The sequence below is a fragment of the Podarcis muralis genome, chromosome 5 (assembly GCF_964188315.1).
Source record: "Podarcis muralis chromosome 5, rPodMur119.hap1.1, whole genome shotgun sequence".
In the NCBI taxonomy this organism is placed as follows: Eukaryota; Metazoa; Chordata; class Lepidosauria; order Squamata; family Lacertidae; genus Podarcis; species Podarcis muralis.
Window position 1 is genome coordinate 72,463,776 of NC_135659.1, and position 20,658 is coordinate 72,484,433.

At 44.3% G+C, this 20,658-nt stretch overlaps 1 protein-coding gene across 6 annotated transcripts in view; it reads left to right on the forward strand.

Moving 5' to 3' along the window:
* Positions 1–345: 345 nt before the first annotated feature.
* Positions 346–20,658, forward strand: part of CBFA2T2 (CBFA2/RUNX1 partner transcriptional co-repressor 2) — a 68,721-nt gene continuing 48,408 nt past the window's right edge. For 4 of the 6 annotated variants that reach the window (XM_077929203.1, XM_077929204.1, XM_077929205.1 and 1 more), the window contains exon 1: positions 352–518. In XM_077929203.1, coding sequence (XP_077785329.1) covers positions 491–518 — 28 coding nt within the window. In that variant the 5' untranslated portion in view covers positions 352–490. Of the gene's footprint in view, positions 519–20,658 lie in introns of all 6 variants that reach the window. The other 2 variants (XM_077929206.1, XM_028734876.2) reach the window with 2 other exon arrangements.

Below are 20,658 nucleotides of genomic sequence, written 5' to 3' on the forward strand. Positions count from 1 at the left end.
GAAGAAGGGCCTCAGATGATGAAGTGGTCGGTTTTATTTGGGACGCTTTTTCTTAGCGATTGCCAACAGCAGCAGCAGCAGCCGAATTCGTCTACCCAGCGGTGCAACAAGTGGGGCTTACTTGCGAGTAAGCATGCCTCGGATGGCGCTGCAAAACTCCGGCTATTACTTGAGGGTAAACCCCAGTGAAAACTCCCCTAAAGAAGGGAAGGGTGGTGCCGATGCGGCGTCTGGAGCGCACATGGCCCGCCGCCTCAGGCCGCCCCCCCCCCCCGCGCTCCTCCCTCCTCCAAGGCAGCCCTCCTCCCCTTCGGTTCTGCGGGAGGAGGAGCCACGTGACGTCACGTCAGGGGGCGGGGCTGAAGTGGAAGGGCCTAGCGCGGCGCTGGCCGCCCTCGCCGCCTCCCCGGCTGCGCTCCCGTCGTGGCCGCGCCGCCTTCGTCGCCCCGAGTAGCACGGAACAAAGGGAAGGAGCCGCTCCGGCTGCGCGATGGTGGGCATCCCGGGAACCTCCCAGTGTAAGGCGCGCCTCTTCTTCCCCATTCCGGGGGTTGGCGGGCCCCTCCGGCTCGAGCGAGCGAGCGCTGCCCGCGGGGCCCCGGGCGGGAAGGGAAGGAGGACTTCGAGGGATGGGGCGCTTTCCTATTACAGTTCCGTTATGTCTTTCCCCTTTCTCCTTCTCCCAAACTCCCTTCTTGCAAGCGCTTCCTCTACCCCTCGCACACTCTTCTCCCCTTCCCAAGTCAGATCCTCCTCGCCTTCCCCTTCCTTATCACGCTTTTCCAGGAGGCTTCTTGGCTTCCCATCTGTGGTTCCTCCTCCTCCCCATTTCTTACTCCGTGGGCTTCTTATCTCCTGCAAGGTCTCGGAATGCTTTTTTCTCCACCACTCCCGTTGTATTTAACCTGGGGCCTCTTATGCTTCTCTTATTCGCATTTCGCTTATTCTTCTTAATTTCATGTACGGTACTGATCGTTTCATTGGGATTTAGAAGTGGCGCCTTCTGGAGGAGACCTTTAATTTCTTTCCATCTCCCTCTCTCTCTGTGCAGCTTTGTGTGTGTGTGGTGTCCGTTCGTTCCATAATAAGGGTGGTGGTAAGGTTAAAATAAAAGTTATGTTTTTGAGAAATCTTAACCATTCCCCACGCCCCTGACTCTTAAAGACTAGTAAAGCTGCCCCTTAGTACTTTGTCTGCAATTTAAAGGATTGTTGCTTTGTTTTGATAAATAGCATACATAATAAAAGATGAATTTTTCTTTTTTACTATGAGTGCATCCCAGAATTAGAAAACTGGCTTGTAGTGGTGTTCTAATAGCTCTGTATTCAGTGGAACAATGTGTGCAGACCCAGCCGATGCAAAGTAGTTAACTAAAGTAATCATGGTCGCATAAGTGGATAGAATCTGCATGTTTTTACAAATGTATCCTTAGTATACAGAAATTGCATATGTGCTTTGGGGAAAGAAAAAGTATATTCATCACTGTACTGCCTGTCTTAATATAGGCTGTAGAATGGCTTTGCGATAGAAGTCATTAGAAAAAAGTAAAGTGTTAGATGTTGGCTGTGGGACACACACAAGAAATGTGTTCTGCTTACAGTGCAATTTACACTATAAACCTCACTATCTCATGTTATGGGTTAGGCCAAGGCTCTGATTTTTAAAGTTTGAATGTCAGGGATGATGGGAGCTTGACCAATGGTCAGGGATGATGGGAGTTGTGTCTATGGGATGTCAGGGGTGCAGATGACCCCCTAGATAAAGTAAAACAGTAGAAATACGTAACTGACCAATTCACATCTGTTTTGCCCCCTCCAACAAAAATCCTGGCTACGCCCATGGTTGTGTCCCTTCAGGTGATGTTGGGCTACAGCTTCCCCATTGCTGATGTATATGGTTACATTAAATATTTTTTAGTGGCTCTCTGTGTATATGAGTGAGTATGTGTGAGTTTGCACTACTGAGGAACCGAAGAAGGTCAGTGAATGAGCAGTTGTGGAGAACAGGCAGGTAGGAAGAATACTCCTTGGTTTGAAAGGAACATGCATGTTGTTCAATGTTTTAAGGCCCATGTGTAGAATTGGGGGCTATGCATCAATATGTTTTGGGCCTTCCTCTTGATCCTTTATCTTTGTCCCCTGCAGGAAATTGCTGAACTAGAATTTCTCAGTAAACATGAAGCTGTTTGCTTAGGTCTCAAGTCAAATGAGTGCTTTTATTTCTCCCATTACAGGTGCTAATAAGCATAACAAATCTAGGATGATCACCTGTTATGACATTGAAATAGTAGCTGTTCATATCTTGTATGCCAGGGTTAGAGTCCATGCTAGACTTTCAGGATCTACTTTGGCTTTTTTTTTTTTTAGCAGAACTGTAAGATCCACCAGGTAGACCAGGTGCAAAATAGTGGTTTGGGCAGGCAAACATGCTCTTAAGAATGAAGGAATAGGGTGACTCTGAACACAAGCTCAGCCTGTGAATTCACTCCTGGTTTTCCCCAAGTGTTATCTCTTTCAGCAATTTTTTAAATAGTTTTTTTAAAGTTTTAGTTTGTTAGTTTTTGTTAGACCATTGGAGTCAGAAATCCTTGCCTGTCTACTGTAAATTGCCCAGAGATTTGCCAGTACATCGACCCCAGTTCTCCACGCACTCCTCTTGTATACATTTAAAGTTGCATAAAATTGTCATAAACCCTCATGCACACACACTATCTGACAGTTGATGGTAACACTTCACACATCTGAGGAATGAGCTCTAGTCCATGCAAGTTTATGCCACAGTAAATCTGTTTGCCTTTAAGGGTACTGCTATACTCTTTGTTTTTGCTACAGTAGACTTAACACAGCTACCCCTCTGGAACTTCTTAGACACATTCCTAAGCACTGCTTTCTGCAATGCATTTTCAGTTCAGTCAAGTCACATCTGTTTCTCACTACCTTGCCTGTTCTGTCCCAACATCCACAAAAACATTCCCATTTCTGTTGTGGCTTGCTTCACCATAGTGTTTTTCTTTGTCCAGTATTCTGATCCATATGTTTTAAAATAGCCCCCCCCCCACCCCCATGCTATGCAGGAGAAATGTGTGCAAAGAGAATTCAGAGAATGGTAGTAAAATACGAAGTGTGAGAGATCCAACCATCTCTTTTTATCAGCAAATTTTCTTTTCAGGTTTGTGGGTGTTTCTATTATCATCCTAGTGAATTCATTTCACTTAAGGTGTGCACAAATACATTTGATGTTACTCTGTAACCCTCTTGTCACGCTTTTTGCACCACGGCTGCATTTTCTATATTTGTGTGCTTTCCACGTGAATTCTAACAGTTTTATTTCTTGTTAAAAAACGGTTTTCTCCCCTTTCATAAGTGAGTGGCTTGAGGCTCTCAGAGGTCTGATTATGCGCCAGTTTCTCTGTGGCATAGAGGTCTGGCTATTCTCTGGTGTTTTGTTTCTGTTGGAAACAAGATAGTGAACTTAAACTGTGGGTTTGATCCAGCCCTTCCTGTTGACTAGCAGATGGCTCCAAGTCTTCTTCGATAACCCCAGAAATATCTTCTGCAAGGACCATAGCCTAGTTTCTTAACCAACATATTAAAAAAGTGTATTTGCAAATGGTTCTAAGATGTTGGTGGTGGTGATGATTATAATAATGTTTAAAAATGCTGCAACCCCCTCAGTTGTTGCCAGTGTGGAGCTCTATTTCTCTGTGTCATCTGCGTTGGGTGAGGCTGGGCACATCCCGGATTACTGCTTGGACACATTGGTAGGCTGGATAAGGGCCAATAAACCAATGACAAGTCAATGGTCCTGTGGTTGAGGGCTTCATAAACCTGGCCAGAGGTTTTTCAACCTTTTTGGCTCCCTTGACCAACTACATTCTTTCTGCGGCACCCCTGTGGGACTCAGGAGCCCAATTATGTCACCCCTTGCCTGCAGAGCTGGCAACCTCTCACCCTTTTTCGGACACCCTCCCTTCCCTCAGCCTCCCCTCTGCTTGGGAGTCCTCTGAGCAGCTGCAGCTGTCGCCCCTGTCTCTGAGCTGCCCCCCTGCCCCAAAGAGAGTTGCCTCCTGACACTGCCCCACAGGGGCCTGGGAAGCACCCCTGGCCAGCCCATGAAGCACCATTCGCCTGGGGTGCAACAAACAGCTGTGCAAGCCTTTGGGAGGCAGAGATGCGAGAGGGCATCAGAGGAGGGAGGGAAGGAAAGAGGGGCAGAGGCACACTGGTTGAAAACCACTGACATAGGCTGTTCTACATGAGGTTGCACTGCCTCTGAAGTGGCAGGTGCATAGTTTGGGAGTACTCCTAGATCGAGCAGTATTACTGGAGGTTGAAGTGGCCTCTGTGGCTAGGAGCATCTTTTGGGATAACAGTTTTGCTAACCATGATCAGTAAGGTAAAGGTACCTCTGACCGTTAGGTCAAGTTGCAGACGACTCTGGGGTTGCGGTGCTCATCTCGCTTTATTGGCCAAGGGAGCCAGCGTTTGTCCGCAGACAGCTTCCGGGTCATGTGGCCAGCATGACTGAGCCACTTCTGGCGAACCAGAGCAGCGCACGGAAATGCCGTTTACCTTCCCGCCGGAGTGGTACCTATTTATCTACTTGCACTTTGACATGCTTTTGAACTGCTAGGTGGGCAGGAGCTGGGACTGAACAGCAGGAGCTCACCCCGTTGCGGGGATCTGAACCGCCAGCCTTCCGATCGGCAAGCCCTAGGCTCTGGTTTAGACCACAGCTCCACCCGCATCCCTTGATCAGTAAGGTACTGACATTGTATCTGTGCACTGTCTTTCTTCCTGCCCCTTCCTCCTCCTCTTCAAATGGGCTGTGCTGCTTTGAGGAATGGGAAGAAGAAAAACCAGTGAATCTTACTGGACTGTAATGCAGCAAAGGACATCTTTTTTGCGTTGTGTTTTCCTGCTGAGGAAAAGGAAGCAATGTGTTATTTATTTATTTACATTTATATACCATCTTTATCTTCCAAGGATCTCAAGGTGGTATACATGATTCTTCTCCTCCCCATATCATCCTCACAACAACCCTGTGAGGTAGGTTAGGCTAAGAGACTGTGACTGGCCCAAGGTCTCCCAGGTCAAAGTCCAGTACTCTAACGATTATGCCACACTGAACCCTGAACTGAACAGAAGTTGGGAGGTAGGTTAAGCTAAGAGACAGTAAACTTACCCAAAGCTATCTAATGGGCTTCAAAGCAGTGTGGGAATTGGAAATTCGGTTTCCTCTATCGAAACTCAACATTCTATCCTCCTCATCAGACTGGCTTATTTATGAGCCTTTTTCTGGTGACTTATTACATTGTATTTTGGAAGAGATATGGAAATGTATTGTCCTCCCTTAAGAATGTGGGAGTAAGTTTGGAAGAACAAAGTAAATTACATTCTCTTAGGAGATCTGCTTCTTGATTACAATGAATCCTTATGCACTTGAAAAGATAATGCCTCTGGGCTCAGAACCCTGTCCTTTGTAAAATATTCAGAGGAATATAGAGGAAGTTGAAATGTGTCTCACTTTGTGATGGTTGTGCTGATTGTAGAAACAGAATCATAGACTTAAAGAGTTGGAAGGGTCATCTAGGTCAGACTCAACCCCCTACAATGCAGGAATCTCAACAAACCTGTCTATCCCTTGAATAACAATTTGTGGTTTAGATGCAGGGCCATCATTAGGATCTAACTGTGTTCTTTATTGAAGGAGATTGGCTACTTAAGCACAATAACTTTTTAAAAAGGTGTTGCAAGTTCCTTAAGTGGCATGCTGAGTTCAGGATTATACCTTTCTTGGGTGGGATGGAATGGGGAGGGGGGTGATGACCATCTCCAGGGTTGGGAAACTGTGATGCTAATTGCGAAAATCCCCTGAATTTCAGTGGGTCTACTCTGAGTAAACCTTAGTTGGATAGAACCCATATTGTTGAATTATTTATAAGAAAATCCATTTGATTTCTTCTGCTTTTCGGCTGTCTTGTTCTTTTAATCCGCACTCCAAAAACTGTGAAGGCTGTCAACTCTTTATAACAGAAGGTTTAACTCCTATGAGTAACAAAGAGCTTTCCATATAACACTTAGGCTAAATGTTGCTTACCTCTTGGTAGCCATTTTTCTAAACCAAAAAATGTAACTTTTTCTGGAAGGATCTTTATTCCAAACTGTGATCATTTTGGTCAGTGCAATCTCCTTTTAAGTATATATAAGGTTTGGCCGAAGTTATAATTCTAACTCCAGAAATGCAGTGAGTGTACATTATAAGTAGGGATGTTACTTCAACTTTTAAGATCTAATAGAGTCAATACATTGAGTTCATGCAGTTCAGCTGCTTGACCTGCTGATATTGGTTCTGCGCTAAGATAATCCTATTGACTTTAACGTTTTGTTGGTATTGATAAGGTGGGGAAAAGAGGATGATTAAACCTGGCTTACAGGTTCAAAGAGCCAAAATATCAATTTTGTACAAAGGTCTTGTCTTCTGTAGAAAAGAGCAGCAATCTGTACTAGATTAATATTCTTTAGATCCAGGAATATTCTTCTTCTTGAAGGAACAGGACTCCCTGATCTAGCTATGGTTCCCCAGCTATGACCACTCCTGGACACAGAAGATCTGGCCACAAGTTAGTCATCCTCTTGTAACATCCCATCTGCATAGCTGGCAATGTTTTCCTTTTTTTAAGGGAAATTCCCTTATTCAGAATAGGATTCCTCACAAGAAAAGGGAAAAGTTGACAGCTATGTCCATCTGGGTTATTGCAATGTGTTATATATAAGGCTGCCTCTCAAAATGGGTTGGAAGCTTCAGTTAGTGCAGAATGCAGCCACCCAAGTTTTGACTGGCACAACATGCTTGGCTCACATCTTGCCTGTTTTCAAATAATTTCACTGACTGCCCATTTGTTCCTGGTCCCAGTTCAAAGCCTGGTGCTTAACTATAACGGCCGAAATGGCTTGGGACCGTAGTACAGTGGTACACTTCAGGTTACAGACTCTGTAACCCAGAAATAGTACCTCGGGTTAAGAACTTTGCTTCAGGATGAGAACAGAAATCGTGCTCTGGCGGTGCTGCAGCAGCGGGAGGCCCCATTAGCTAAAGTGGTGCTTCAGGTTAAGAACAGTTTCAGGTTAAGAACGGACCTCTGGAACGAATTAAGTTCTTAACTCGAGGTAATATTTCTGGGTTAGCGGAGTCTGTAACCTGAAGTGTATGTAACCTGAGGTACCACTGTACTTGAAGGAGCAATTCCTTCCATACCAACCTGCCTGCATACTAAGGTTGTTACCAAAAACTTTGGCCCCATCTGTACTATACATTTAGAGCAGGATCATACTAATTTCAGCAGTTCTGGCTTCCCCGAAAGTATCATGGGAACTGTGCAGTTTGTTAAGGGTGCTGAGAGTTGTTAAGAGACCCCTCTTCCCCTCGCAGAACTGAAGTTTCCAGAGCTCCCTGAGAAGAGGGATTGATTGATTGATAAACCACTCTGGGAATTGTAGCTCTGTAAAGGAAATAAGAGTTGCCTACCACCTCTCAACACCCTTAATAAACTACAGTTCCCAGGATTCTTGGGGGAGGGGAAGACATGACTGTTTTAAGTGATATGAATACTGCTTTAAATGTATAGTACAGATGGGCCTTTCTCTATATAAACATCTCTGCTGGAGATGAGGCTTGCATAAAAAGGGGCTCTTTTGGTAGTGGTGTGTCCTCCGTGGAATTAAGTATGCGCAGAACAACATTGCTATCTTTTAGGTGTTGGGTACCCACTTTTTATTATTCATGTGAGCATTTAAAAACATTTCCACTATTTTAGTTTTTTTAGTACTTTTGTAATAACCTCCCCCCTGCTACTTCTGGCAAACTGTCTTGAAATATGTAGCATTTCTTTTTATTTAATTTGTATACTGCCCTGTCTCTGGTAACAATTTCTTGTTCATTGCAATAACCCTGGTCGGTTGCCAGTATTCTCCTTGGAAATTGCAAACTGCATTGGGCAGGTTTGGGTTTTACAGTACTTCTAAAATACTTAATAGATTTCAAGCAGTATAAAATAATAGCAGACGCAAGGTGGTGGTGGGAGATTATTTGCCCAGGCTTCCTACTAAAAGTTGATTCAGGGAGGTACAGAAAGGAGCAAGTGAATAATCTAGTCCAGTGTTTCCCAACCTTTTTTGGGCAAAGGCACACTTGTTTGATGAAAAAAATCTCGAGGCACACCACCATTACAGCCCCGTGACGTCAGCGCGCAGCGTCACGCCGGGAGGGACGCACAAAAGTGTAACTTTCAATTTTTTCCCCTCCCCCTTGCCGGGGAACCTCCAAGCTTTGGGGGTGGGGGGGGGAGGAGGCAGCAAAGCGAGGGACTGAGGGACTCCTCCAACGACAAGGGTTGGGGAAGAAGAGAAAGGGCTATTCCGCTCCAGTCACGGGAGGGGAATATGTACTGGCCCAACTGGTGTGCGGTCTTCGGAAAGCGGGGTGCGGGAAGGAAGCCTAGGCTCGGGGTCCACCGACCTCGGCGGAGAAAGGCAACAACCGGAGCCGATGACGAGCCGGCGCGTGCGTGCAGCGGCTGGCCTCGAGCTCGGGAAGCTGTGCGCGGCGATGTTGACGCGGGGCGCGCGAGAGCTTGGGGGCGGGGCGGGAGAGAGAGAGAAAGAGTTGGCAGCACCAGGCGCTGTTACTTATTGCGCTGCGGACGCTGCCAGCAACTGCGGTGGTTGTGCGGCGGCCGCCGCTGCAGAACGTCCTCGTCAGTCAGCTGAGCTGCCTGGTGGCGTAGGGAGCCGAGGGGCGGGGCTTCCTTTCTGAAGGAGCTGAGGGTGGGGGTCCTTCGGCGAAACGGCGCCGGCCCAGAGCGCTTCTAGGAGGCTGCCTTTGTGCGCGACGTAAAGCCCTCTTTCCCTCCCTCCAGCCCCGTGTCACATGTGGAAAAGGGGGCTGGATCCAGTGACGCAACTCGGAAAACTGTTAGGGAAGCCAGAGCAGGAAAGTGAGTGGGAGGCGGCGTCGCCGCTTCAACCCACGTTTCCTTTTTGAAAGAGAAACCAGTGTTTCCCAACCTTTTTTGGACTCGCTCGCGGCACACCAGGCAACATCTCGCGGCACGCTAGTGTGCCGCGGAACACCGGTTGGGAAACACTGATCTAGTCCAACCCCCTGCAATGCAGGAATCTCAACTAAAGCATCCATGATGATGAACAGTTGCTCTGACTTTGGGTCTTGGCACTCCACCTACTGCCATCATAATATTATCTTACTGGGTGTTGGATCTGAAATCTAACTGGCAGATTAAAATGTTAGTATTTTCCATTTCTCCGCTGATCCTTTAAGAAGTAGCTAGCTTGAGTAAATGTTTAGCATGCTTTACTGAGCCTAAATGTTTCATCTGAAATACAGTGGAGAAATCCTCCTGGCACTCTAAATGCCAAGATACAATCTCAGCAGAGCCGTCTTAATGTTGGGCTTTATTGGACAATATATGTTCACTCGATATCATCAGTGTGTTCTTCTGCTCCTTGCTTAATCCGTTTCTCTTTATGGTCCCTTAGGAGGAGGTGGACTCCTCCTTCATTGCCCTGCGGATCACAGGAGCTCGATACACTTCACAGGAAACACTGACTTGGTTCACATGCCGTGCTAAGCAAAACTATGGCTTATTGCAAACCTGAATGAATAGGCTCCCAGGGAGGAGGTGATGGCCGCTTTGATCCTCCCTGGTGATCCTGCTGCCCTGGACTAAGCCTTTTGGAGCAAGCAGAACACGAGCTTAATCATCTTCTCCCAGTTTCATCTCCCAGCAACTGGTATGCTGAGATGTAATGTCTCACACCCCTGATATTGGAGGTAATATATAGCCACAAATGACAAGTGGCTATTGATAGACAAATTCATGGAGGATAAAGCTAATTCCTTTTGAAAACTGTCCAAGTTGGCAGCTATCACTGTATCTTGTGGTAGCAAATTCCACACTTTATTGAACCTCATCAAGGCTGTAGACTAGCTCCTGGCTGGCAGACTTTTCACAAACCCCATGGAAGCTGTGCTAGGTTTGCCAAAGGAAGCGTGAGAGATAATTATTCTCCCCTTTCTTCCTTCCTTTTCTGTCACACTTGGAAAGGTAATGGTACCCATTTCATCCCCCCTCTTGTCTCTTAAGCCATTTCCATGTGTGTTTCTGGGCTTTGGGGCCTAAAGGGTCTTGCCTCACCTCTTTTAATCCTAGAGCAGACCATAATACTCTCCAGGGTGCAGAACTGAGCTTTATCTGGTGACATCACTGGCTTTTCTGGCATTCCAAAAACCGAAACAGTAACTTGTGCTAAGCTTGTTTTATCTCTGGCCATGTTTTTTTGATTAAAGACAAAGCTCAGTAAATATTTTTTAAATGATTGAATTTTGAAGCTATGGAAAACACATGTTGGTAGACGGACATGCTGAACGCCATGTGTGATCAGCCCCATGCCCTCTTTGTGAGCTTAGGAGTGTGAATGTAGATCTGAGAGCTGTGGGTGACAGGTTTATCTGGAATGATTGGCAAGGATTTATAAAGCAAGAGGGGATTTACCTACTTATGCACCCTCCTCCCCTCCTTTCCTCTTCCCCTCCTTTCCCCTTATTCTCAGAAAAAGGAAATTGGGATCACATTAAAGGCCTAATTGGTTTGGCTCCAGCAAATAGCTCAGCGGCTGCCAAACAGTTAATTTATTGTGTGAGAGTTTGGCCATGTGTTGAACAGCAAATTTGTCCTGAGCAAAAAAGATCTTTGTACACTGTACATGCATTCATTCAACAGACCCCCTTTTTACAAGTGGACTGTTGCACAGGCCACAAGGGAAATGTAAAAGACAATACCTGGGCCTGTTTTACATAACACTTAGAACCTGACAAAACCCAGTCTTTCAATCTTCAGCGAGGCTTGTCTGAGACAGCGGGCAAGTAGTCACGGTCTTCTTGAGTCCTGGGCTCCTTGGAAATATACCCTTTTCAAACAGGTCAAAGAGATGGTGATTCCATCCAACTAGCTTAGAAGATTTATGCTGCTGAACCATTTATAGGTTGCTTGTTCTTTGGAGCAAATTCTGATTCTGACATGGATTTTGACTGAACAGTTGCTAGAAATTCACTGGGGGAAATAATATATCTCTGCTGAAAACAACAGGATTCTCCAGGCTGTCACCTCATGGCAGAGCCAGGTGGAGAGATCCCCCACCCAGCTCCTGCTGGGCATTTTCTCTCTCTCAGGGTTATGAGGAAGGGCGAATTGGAATGCACTCTTATCTGGCTGGCTTCCTGCATAACTTTGCTTTGTTCTTGCCAGCCATCGTGTACTTATGATGGCCTGGTCGTGGTGTTGGTGTGTGCTAATGTTAGGTTGCAAGCAAGAGTTGTGTTCTGTTGGATCTATTCTCAATGTCTGATGCCACAGGATTTTGGAAGAAAGGCTCAAAATTTCGCAGTTGCTCTAATTCATGCAACCCCTATATACATAAAATGTAATTTTTTTTTTTAGCTTAGTTTTCAGCATTAAAACACAGCCATCTGAAAATATATTTATTTCTCGTTTGCCTGTGGATTGGCTATTGCGTTGTGGAAATATTTCCAAAGTGCTAAATCATGTCTGAAATGTAATTTATGGTTTTTCACTGGTGAGCAGCTAACAACATTATGTTACAAGGCAGCTTCCAGAAAAACTGAAACGATATCTTTGCTTCTGAGCTCTATAGCATTTGTGTGTCAATGGCCATTTACCCTTAGCTTGGCACAACTTTTTAAAGATCAGTGATCTGAAAGTTCTCAGGATTATACGAGTTCTTTAAAGCCCACAAAAAAGGCACTTGTGGCTGTGGCGAATAGGAACTGGGATTTGGAACTGTGTGGCGGCGTATTTGACAATCTATAGTTGCATCTGCATCATAGCACTGCTAGAGTGTGTCATGAATTTGTTTGATACTCAGACTCAGTGGGATTGCTTAGCAGATGTAGGTCTGCCTACTTTCAACGGAAATTGTGTACTGCCCATTGTGTGTGGTGTGGCACTTCAGATTGTTTGGAGCACCTTCTATGCGATTCCCAGATGGTCTCTGTCTTAGCAACCCTCTGAGCCAGGCTTGTATAGCATGGGTAGGCAAACTAAGGCCCGGGGGCCGGATGCTGCCCGATCGCCTTCTAAATCCAGCCCATGGATGGTCCGGGAATCAGAGTGTTTTTACATCAGCGTGTTTGAACTCTTTTGTTGGCATTCTAGTCATCTTAAGTTGAGCCGCTGAGGCAAAATAAGCCTCTAAGACTTATATCTAATGAAGCCTTGATTATTAGTATTTTGTTCAAGTCTGCTGAATCTGGAAGTCCCAATGTTCTTACGAAATCATTAAAACGTTCCTCCCCACCCCTGTTTCCTCTGGAGGTGCTGTTACATTAGCATTAATGTAGCTAAATGCTAATGTGACTGGATGCTAACCATCTTTTGTAGGGAACTGTAGGGAGGAAGATGAGATCAAGCTCTTGAACTTCTTTGTAGGCAGGCAGATTTTGCTGAAGGCCACCTGGGGCTGCCACATGTTCTTCTGACACACAGGCTGACACACTCAGCATGCGCCAGTTTTTAAGTTTGCAGCAACGCCAGGCAGAAGTCATTTCTTTGTCCAGAAAGGCTGAGAGTGTTTTGAGGCGGGCAGACTGATGATCAGCAGCATTTACACGTAGCAATCCTCTCCGAACTTCCTTCTTTGGTTCTACTCCAGAGCTAAATGTAGTAAATTGCAATTAATTTCAATTAATTAAAAGGTTTTAATGTTCGTGGCTGAAGAGGGGGGAAAACAACTTGTGTGGTCAAGGTGTAATGCTTCTACACCTGTGAATCTTTGAGAGTTGCTTCTTAACTGGAGTTTTTACGCTGACAAGTTATATTCTCGAAGTCAGGAATTTCTTCAGATTCTTTCCCCCATGCTCTTGAAAAGAAGGTGATGTATAACAAAAAAAAAACCCCCAACATTGAACAGAAACAACTGCCTTGGTAAGTAATAAAATGAAATCAATAAAGTGAAAACAGGGTTTTAAAAAAGATGCTAGAAACCTGTCTCCTCTTGCCAGTTGTGTTTTCTGGCCCAGATGTTAAGCATCCCAGTTGCTTAACTTTGGAGAAAGGAAGAGACATGCATCAAGCTTGTTAATGGCAATGCCAGCAGCGTTCATGCCCCTGCTTTCCTTTCTACCAGAGCACTGTTGTAGATCTGGCTCCCTTTAGGGTACAATGCTTTTTAATTAGTGCTGTGCCGCTGTACTGCATTAATGAATCAATTAATAAGTTGTTGCAATTGATCGACTAATTCCTCCCCCCCAAGCTGTATTTAAACTGCATTTTTGACAAGAAATGGAAAAAAAAAAGCTTGACTAATTATTTGCAAACGCTAAATGGCTTATAGGAGATTAGGAATGGCATATGGAGCCTTTCACTTGGAGGTCACTGGATCAGCTGCAGCCCAGGTTGGCATTGATGAAGTTATTACCATCTGACAGCTGTTTACTGGCCTGTGTGAAATGAATGGCTGGTTTTAGTCTATTTCCTATCGGACAGGTGTCCCTGCCACAGTTGGTCCCCCTACTTGGCAGTCTCTGCAGTGATACCAGGGATGATTAGGCTGCTCAAGCTGGGCACTCCTTGGGCTCCTTGAGGCAGAACGCTCCAACTGTAATACTGGTGCCATCTGAGGCGTCGCAGTGCTAGACTGTGCTATGCTCGGTTTTGTGCTGTCAGAGAGCAGCAGTGTGGGCCTTGCACACTTTTGTAAAAGACTGAGGAAATGTCTACTTGAAATAGGCAGTGAAATTGCATGCCACGAGTGCAAAATCGCATGGAAGTCAAGCAGCTTTATCCTCAAAAGTGCAAAAGCCTGTTGGTCACAGTGGGTCTTCGTGTGCTCAAGAGGTTCCTCCTTCCAGTAATCTCCAGACCGTCAGACGGCTGGCTAGTAGAGGATGCAATGTGAGCTGCAAGACAAGTCTTTTTCACAGCCTCCACTGCCACATGGTAGGGACGATTGTATGTTCTTACCAGTGCCTCTGAGCGAGACTTGTGTCTCTTGTGCTCCTGTCTTGACCCACCCAGCCAAGGAGTTTCTCAGGCTCCAAAATGCCAGAGAGGACACTCAGGAGCTCGTGCAGAGTGCCATTGCCTGGTTGTTATCAGAGGCAGCAAGGTGCGGATCATATTACCCTGATACTCCAATTTTTGCACTGGTTGCCTATGAGATACCTGGGTGGTGGCATGCGAAAGGGCATTTTTGGTACCAGCCACCAGATATGGAACTCTCCCATTTTTTCCCTTTGGTTGTCCCCACTTCAGCTGTTTTTAAACTTACTGTAAACACTTCTTATTCTGCCATGACTTTGGGCTGCACAATTTCCCCATGCTCATTCTGCTGCTTGTTACGATTACTTTGCAAAGAAGTGGATTTGGTTGTTTTTGTAATTTGCATCATTAGGTGGCCTGTGTTCCCATTGGGAGAATAGGAAGGATATAAGTTTGTGGAAATAAATAGAAATAGCATTGATTAAGTCAACCTGTCTCTCAAAAGCAGCTAACCCAATATAATTAAAATATGGTATGAATGAGCAAATGCTGCTGTAAACACCGAAGGTGAGAGAAGGTGCAGGAGCACTTTTTAAAAAAAAGGCTATATAGGAAATACTATCACAAAGTTGCCTGGGTCACAAATGATCTTCAAGTTGCCATGGGTCTGAGTTGTGGTTATATTGTATGGTTGCCCTACCTGTACATTTTACATGCCATGGAGGCTTGTCATTTGAAAGTTGTTTTGTGCTAGAAATGCTAGTTTCTAGTTTGTTTGATATGTATTTAGACCTGCTGTTTGTTTAAAAAATATAGAAGTACTGTAGTTTGTTTTGCAGGTATCTGCATCACTGCTGCAACAGAACTGTTGTGTTCTGTCAACAGATAACATTCATTCATTTATATATATATTTAAAATAAATATATATATGAGCGAAAGATTGAAAGAGTTATTGGAACAGGATGGTGTAAGGAAGGTCAGCATGCAGTTACTGACACCTACTTCCAATGGGGAAAGGAAAGAGAATGGCTGCAGAGGAAAAGCGAGACTGCAGACAAGAGTGGCTGTTCCCCAGATCTATAAACAGTAGGGAGAGGTGGAATAAGGGCAAAGAAGGAAGGACGAAATGCACATTAGTTTACATTGAACTAAGCTAATGGATGGTGATGGTGCCAAAACCTTCCAATAAATTGCACATTAATTAATATCTCCTGTGCCAGCCCCGCAGTCTGGAAGAGATCCTGTAATTCTCCTTTTGACCTCTGCTCCCTTCTCCCCTGGCCATTCTGGCTTTTGATTGGTTTCCTGTCTTAAGTGAAAACCACAACCTTTCAGGCCTCCTCTAAGGCAGAATGAAAGGCACATGGTGGTGGTGTAAGAGGAGCCCCTCGCAGTCGTCTGCGCTTGGGTGGGCGTGCTGGTCCTTCGTAAACTAATAGCTCCCAGCACTGTTGCTGAATCAGACTTCATGGAGCCACGAGTGGAGAGCTTGGAATGCCAGGCCAGGCACAAAAAGGTCTGTCTTTTTTCCTCCCCTGGCCATATTCATTCTCTCTCTCTCTCTCTATATATATATATGCACACTGATATTTGGAGATACTATACAAATTGGGAGGTTGGGATCAGTGAGAGGATGAGAGGGAAGCATTCCAGTATTGAACTTGCAAATTAAATTTTTTTTGTTTGAATAATACAGTATTGGCTGCAAGGAGGATCACTATGTAAATGGTTGGAAGAGCCCCTTAAAACCGATACTAACACACTCATAGCATAACAGTTTAATCCTGTACTTAAAGCCCTTTAAAATTCAATGGGGCTTCATCCTGGGTAAGTCAGTATAGGGTTGCATCCTAAGTTGGTTTTTGTTTAAATATAAATACAGGATCTGCTTAACAAAAGCACTGATCAAGATGTAATTCAACAGCAGTCTTCTGGCACCTTAGAAATTAGCAAATTCATTATGGTGTAGTAAGCTTTCTTGAACAGCACTGCATGCATGAGGCGTTACCCTGAATACACAATTTGGGTTGTTTTTCCTAGTGGTGGGGGGAGAAGAGAGAGCTAACTTTATCTTTACTTTCCTTATTTCATTTTCTCTGGACTTTTTCTATCTATCATTCCCACCTCCCCACAACCATGCATACGTGTGCCTGCCACCAGATAACACTTCATGCCTCCGATGAAGTTGATTATACAGTGGTACCTCTGGTTATGAACTTAATTTGTTCCGGAGGTCCGTTCTTAACCTGAGGTACCACTTTAGCTAATGGGGCACCCCGCTGCCGCCACGCCACTGCCGCACGATTTCTGTTCTCATCCTGAGATAAAGTTCTTAACCCGAGGTACTACTTCCGGGTTAGCGGATTCTGTAACCCGAGGTGTTTGTAACCCAAGGTACCACTGTAGTCCACAAAAGCTTATGCCACAATAAATTTGTAGGTCTCCTGGAGCCAAAACAGTAAGGACTAAGCACGTTTACTAATTTGTACCAGTACACATTCTGATTCTCTTCTGCATTACAGCTCACGTGAAGACCATCTGCACACCTCAAAAACAATGTAAGGGAACCTTAGGTGTTATTTTTAATGTGTGTGAAAAATGTATTTAGGTTTAAAGCTAAAAATCTGGAGATTCGCAACAAGGTTTTTGTGTTGCTAGTAGTGAAGGCAGCTTGAAACTAGAATTTTATAATTCGTACATTCGAAACACCTACTTCAAGCCCTCCAGTTGTCATTGGACTCTAATTCTAGGAGTCCAGTGGTGAGAGTTCAGAGGGGTTGTAGTGCCACCAACATCTGATTCTTCACTCCTCTCCTATCTTGTTCAGACAGCTATTCAGCCAAAGACTTTTTGTTGCCTTGTTTTGTAGTTCCACAAAGGTATGAACTCCCTATTGTCATGCATAACAAATTGCTGCATTGGAGTAATTAACCACAGAAGCATCTTTCTCACTACTAACATCCTCTCCCAAGTAAGGTCTTAAGCTGTTCGTCTGATCACTCCCCCCCCCCCCCCCCCCGCTTGATTTAGGCACAGGTGGGACTGAAGTTTGGAACTTACCATAGTTAAACTAAACTCTAATATTACATTTCCCTGTTATTTTTGTTTGTTTAACAAAATTTACACACCACTTCATTGTAGCAAAACCTCTCAACAGTTTACAAGATATTTATAAATTACGATTCTATCATCGTAGTTAAAAAGATTTATACATAACTAAAAGTAACAGCAGAAAAGGGCAAAATATGTCAATGTTTGCATGTTGTCTAAATAAAGTTAGGCAGCAAAATATAAGGTTGCCTAAATAAAGAGTGTTTTAACCTTACACTGAAAAGGGTTGTAGAAGATAGGTTATTCATATATCTACATGAATATGCATACAGGTCTGATGAAATGAACTTTCTTGCTGTGAGCTCATCAAAAGAGGCCCTGTTTTATCTCCCTTGGATTATCTGAAATAGAGTAAATGTCCTTGGAAGTTGAAGCCTTTTTGATAGTGGCACCTAGGCTCTGCAAAGCCTCCCTTTGTGGAGCCGTTTGGTTCCCTCTGTGCTAAGTTTTAGACATTACTGCTATTTCAGAGGATGTTTAGGATCAGTGATTTATATTCAGTTTCAGCCATGTTTGGCGTAGACTTGTACTTATTGCGCGTGACAAGATAGGTCCATCAATTTCAGTCGGTTTACTCTGAGTAAAACTTAGTTGGATACAACCCAATACTGTATTTATTTAATGTGTGGTTAGTTTTACAGGTCATCAGTTTTTTTGTTTTTGCTTTTTCTGCTGTTGTATTGTTGGCTGGCTTATTTATTTTTTAATTGGTGACAATATTTTTTTCCTTGGGGATCCTTATTGGACAGAAGAGTAGAACATAAATATCTAATTCAGGTTGCAATTTGTAATATTTCTCCTTTTCAAGTAATAGTTCAGGAGGTGGCTGCTTTCTTCCCTCATATCCTGCAGCTGACACGATTCTCTGGCAGTATCGAGGTTTGAGAGTAATTAATTTGTTTGCTGAAACTTCAAGTGTAAACTGATCCCAGTTCAATTGATGGTATCCAATATCCTAAGCAGTATGACAGACCATTTCCAAATTAAAACTGTTCAAATGTTGAACCAATGCCTGGAGGTGTGAGACAGACATGTTGGAGGCAGTCAGATTCTAGAATAGGGTTCCAAACTGCTTCTTTCAAGGGGAGCACTTTGTTCTTTTCTATTATTATTATTTTATTCCCATTTCACAGTTCTGATTGCAGCGAGAGGGGTCAGTTGGCATTTATTCATTAGACTTTATTTGGCCTTCGGTAGCTGATATAAGTAAAAAAAAACCTGCTCCTTTTCCCTTATGCGGTACCCAAGAACCCATATAGAGTCCTTTTGTAGGTTCTCTATTGGTAGGAGAAAATAGCAGAGACCAACCAGAGAATATTGAGAAGCAAAGCAGCTAGTGAGCCTGATCTTTATTAACTGTTGCAGCAGGGTGCTCCCCCACATGCAGGAGAGAGGAGGAGGACCCAGAGCCATGCGTGCAAGCCCTTATATAAATTGCCCACCCTGGAGTCCAAGACCACCCCCAGAACCATCATACATCACAGAAGGGGTGTAGCCCAAGACCAACCCCCAGATACATCATACCCACATCACAGAAAAGGTGGTCTACAACAGAAATCTGAGTGTGTTGTTTATCTCCTGTCTGGCAGGTTACCTGATTGCATTATCTGGATTTTTGGCCACTCTTGTTAATATAACTACAGTGGTACCTCGGGTTACATACGCTTCAGGTTACATACGCTTCAGGTTACATACGCTTCAGGTTACACACTCCGCTAACCCAGAAATAGTGCTTCAGGTTAAGAACTTTGCTTCAGGATGAGAACAGAAATCGTGTTCCGGCGGTGCGGCGGCAGCAGGAGGCCCCATTAGCTAAAGTGGGGCTTCAGGTTAAGAACAGTTTCAGGTTAAGTACGGACCTCCGGAACGAATTAAGTACTTAACCCGAGGTACCACTGTACTTAATTCCTGAATCTAGGTCACAGGTCAGAGGCTCGCACTCTGTTCATATCTTGAATGTTCCCTTAAGACAGGATTTGTGAGGAAAGAGACAATGGGGAGGTTTCCCACTTTGACCTTGCAGAGAAATATTTGAGGTCAATTTGTTCAGGACCTAATCTGTGGGGTTTCAGACATGTGGTTTATATATACAGTTATGAACATTTAATTTTTTAATATATGACCTTAAAATTCTTATAACAGTAGCCCTACCAAATCTTAACTGAAATGTAGAGTGGGGTGGCAATTCAGGAGTTTTGTTCAGAAGCAGTGAAATTGCTTTCTGAACACACGTGCTTTATTTGTAGAACTCTTACTGCAAGATGGTCCCAGCTATTGCACAGAGCACGAGTCTTTTTGAAGAGGTCAGTTTGTGTAGCAAATTATACTTTAGGTGCTGGATCAGGGTCAGAAGTGTAAAAATGCCCCCTCAGCATTTGATTTATGTTGTTTAAATACTCAAAAAAGTTATAAAGGAGAGACCTACTTGAGCTTATGCTATGAGGAGAGGAGTGGCTATCTTACCACAGCAAAATTGACCCTGCATCTCTAAATCAGATTGCTTAAGAAACAGTCTGACAGCAGCTTGTTGTAAAAGTGTCGAGAGTATTCAGTTACATTGCACACTGTCTGAGTCCGTTAAAATCAATGGGGCATGGATTTCATTGCATGCTTACTTGAAGTTAGGATATACTCTCCAGTAATTGCATAGGGTTGCAGCCTTTTTTCCTCTTAACTGCTGCTGTGCTGGTATTAACATATTAATAGCATGCTGACTCATGCATACTGAGTAATTATACCTGTACAGGTCTTCTGATCTGAGGCATTCGTACTGAATAGAAGTTATTTCCCCAGGCATAAAATACTTCTGGTCTTTCACAGGGAACCATTTGTGGGCAGAAAGTGAGGAGAAGCTATCCCTTACATGACCTTACACCAGACTTTCCTGTGTTTGCAAGGTTTCACTATCACAATGAGGCTTCTAAACATGTTTACCCAGTGCTCTTAAAACTCTCCTTCACATCCCCTCTCTCAACACAGGAAGGTCTGAAGTGCAACTAGAATGGCCAGGGTCTCTGGAGATGGGGTTTGCATGCTTGCCCCATTGTGTTTGCCTGAAGAGGACTAATGATTCTTGCATTCCAAAGAAAAGAGGCCAATACAGGTGTATTTAAAGCTCATCAGCCAGGAAGGTGGTCTCTATCACTTCCCTACTTTAGTGGTATGGATCCTAATAAATGCTGTAAGTACATCAATGGTACACCAGTGTTGCCTCTGCACTGGATCATCTTATGCTTTAGCTTTAAAAAAGAGTGAGAGGGAGATGCGGCAGGGAGGGGTGAAAGGAAGTGGGTACCATTTATCTCATGATATGGAAAGTCCTGTAGACCCCACAGCCTGTTTATAGCATGGAAGGGCAAAGGACAAGCCCATGCTAGGCAAAGTGCTGGGAAGAGGTCCAATGAGTGTTTGCTATTGCATTCCTAAATAATCTCCATGCCAGGGGCAGCATTTTGATAAATGCTAATAGTTA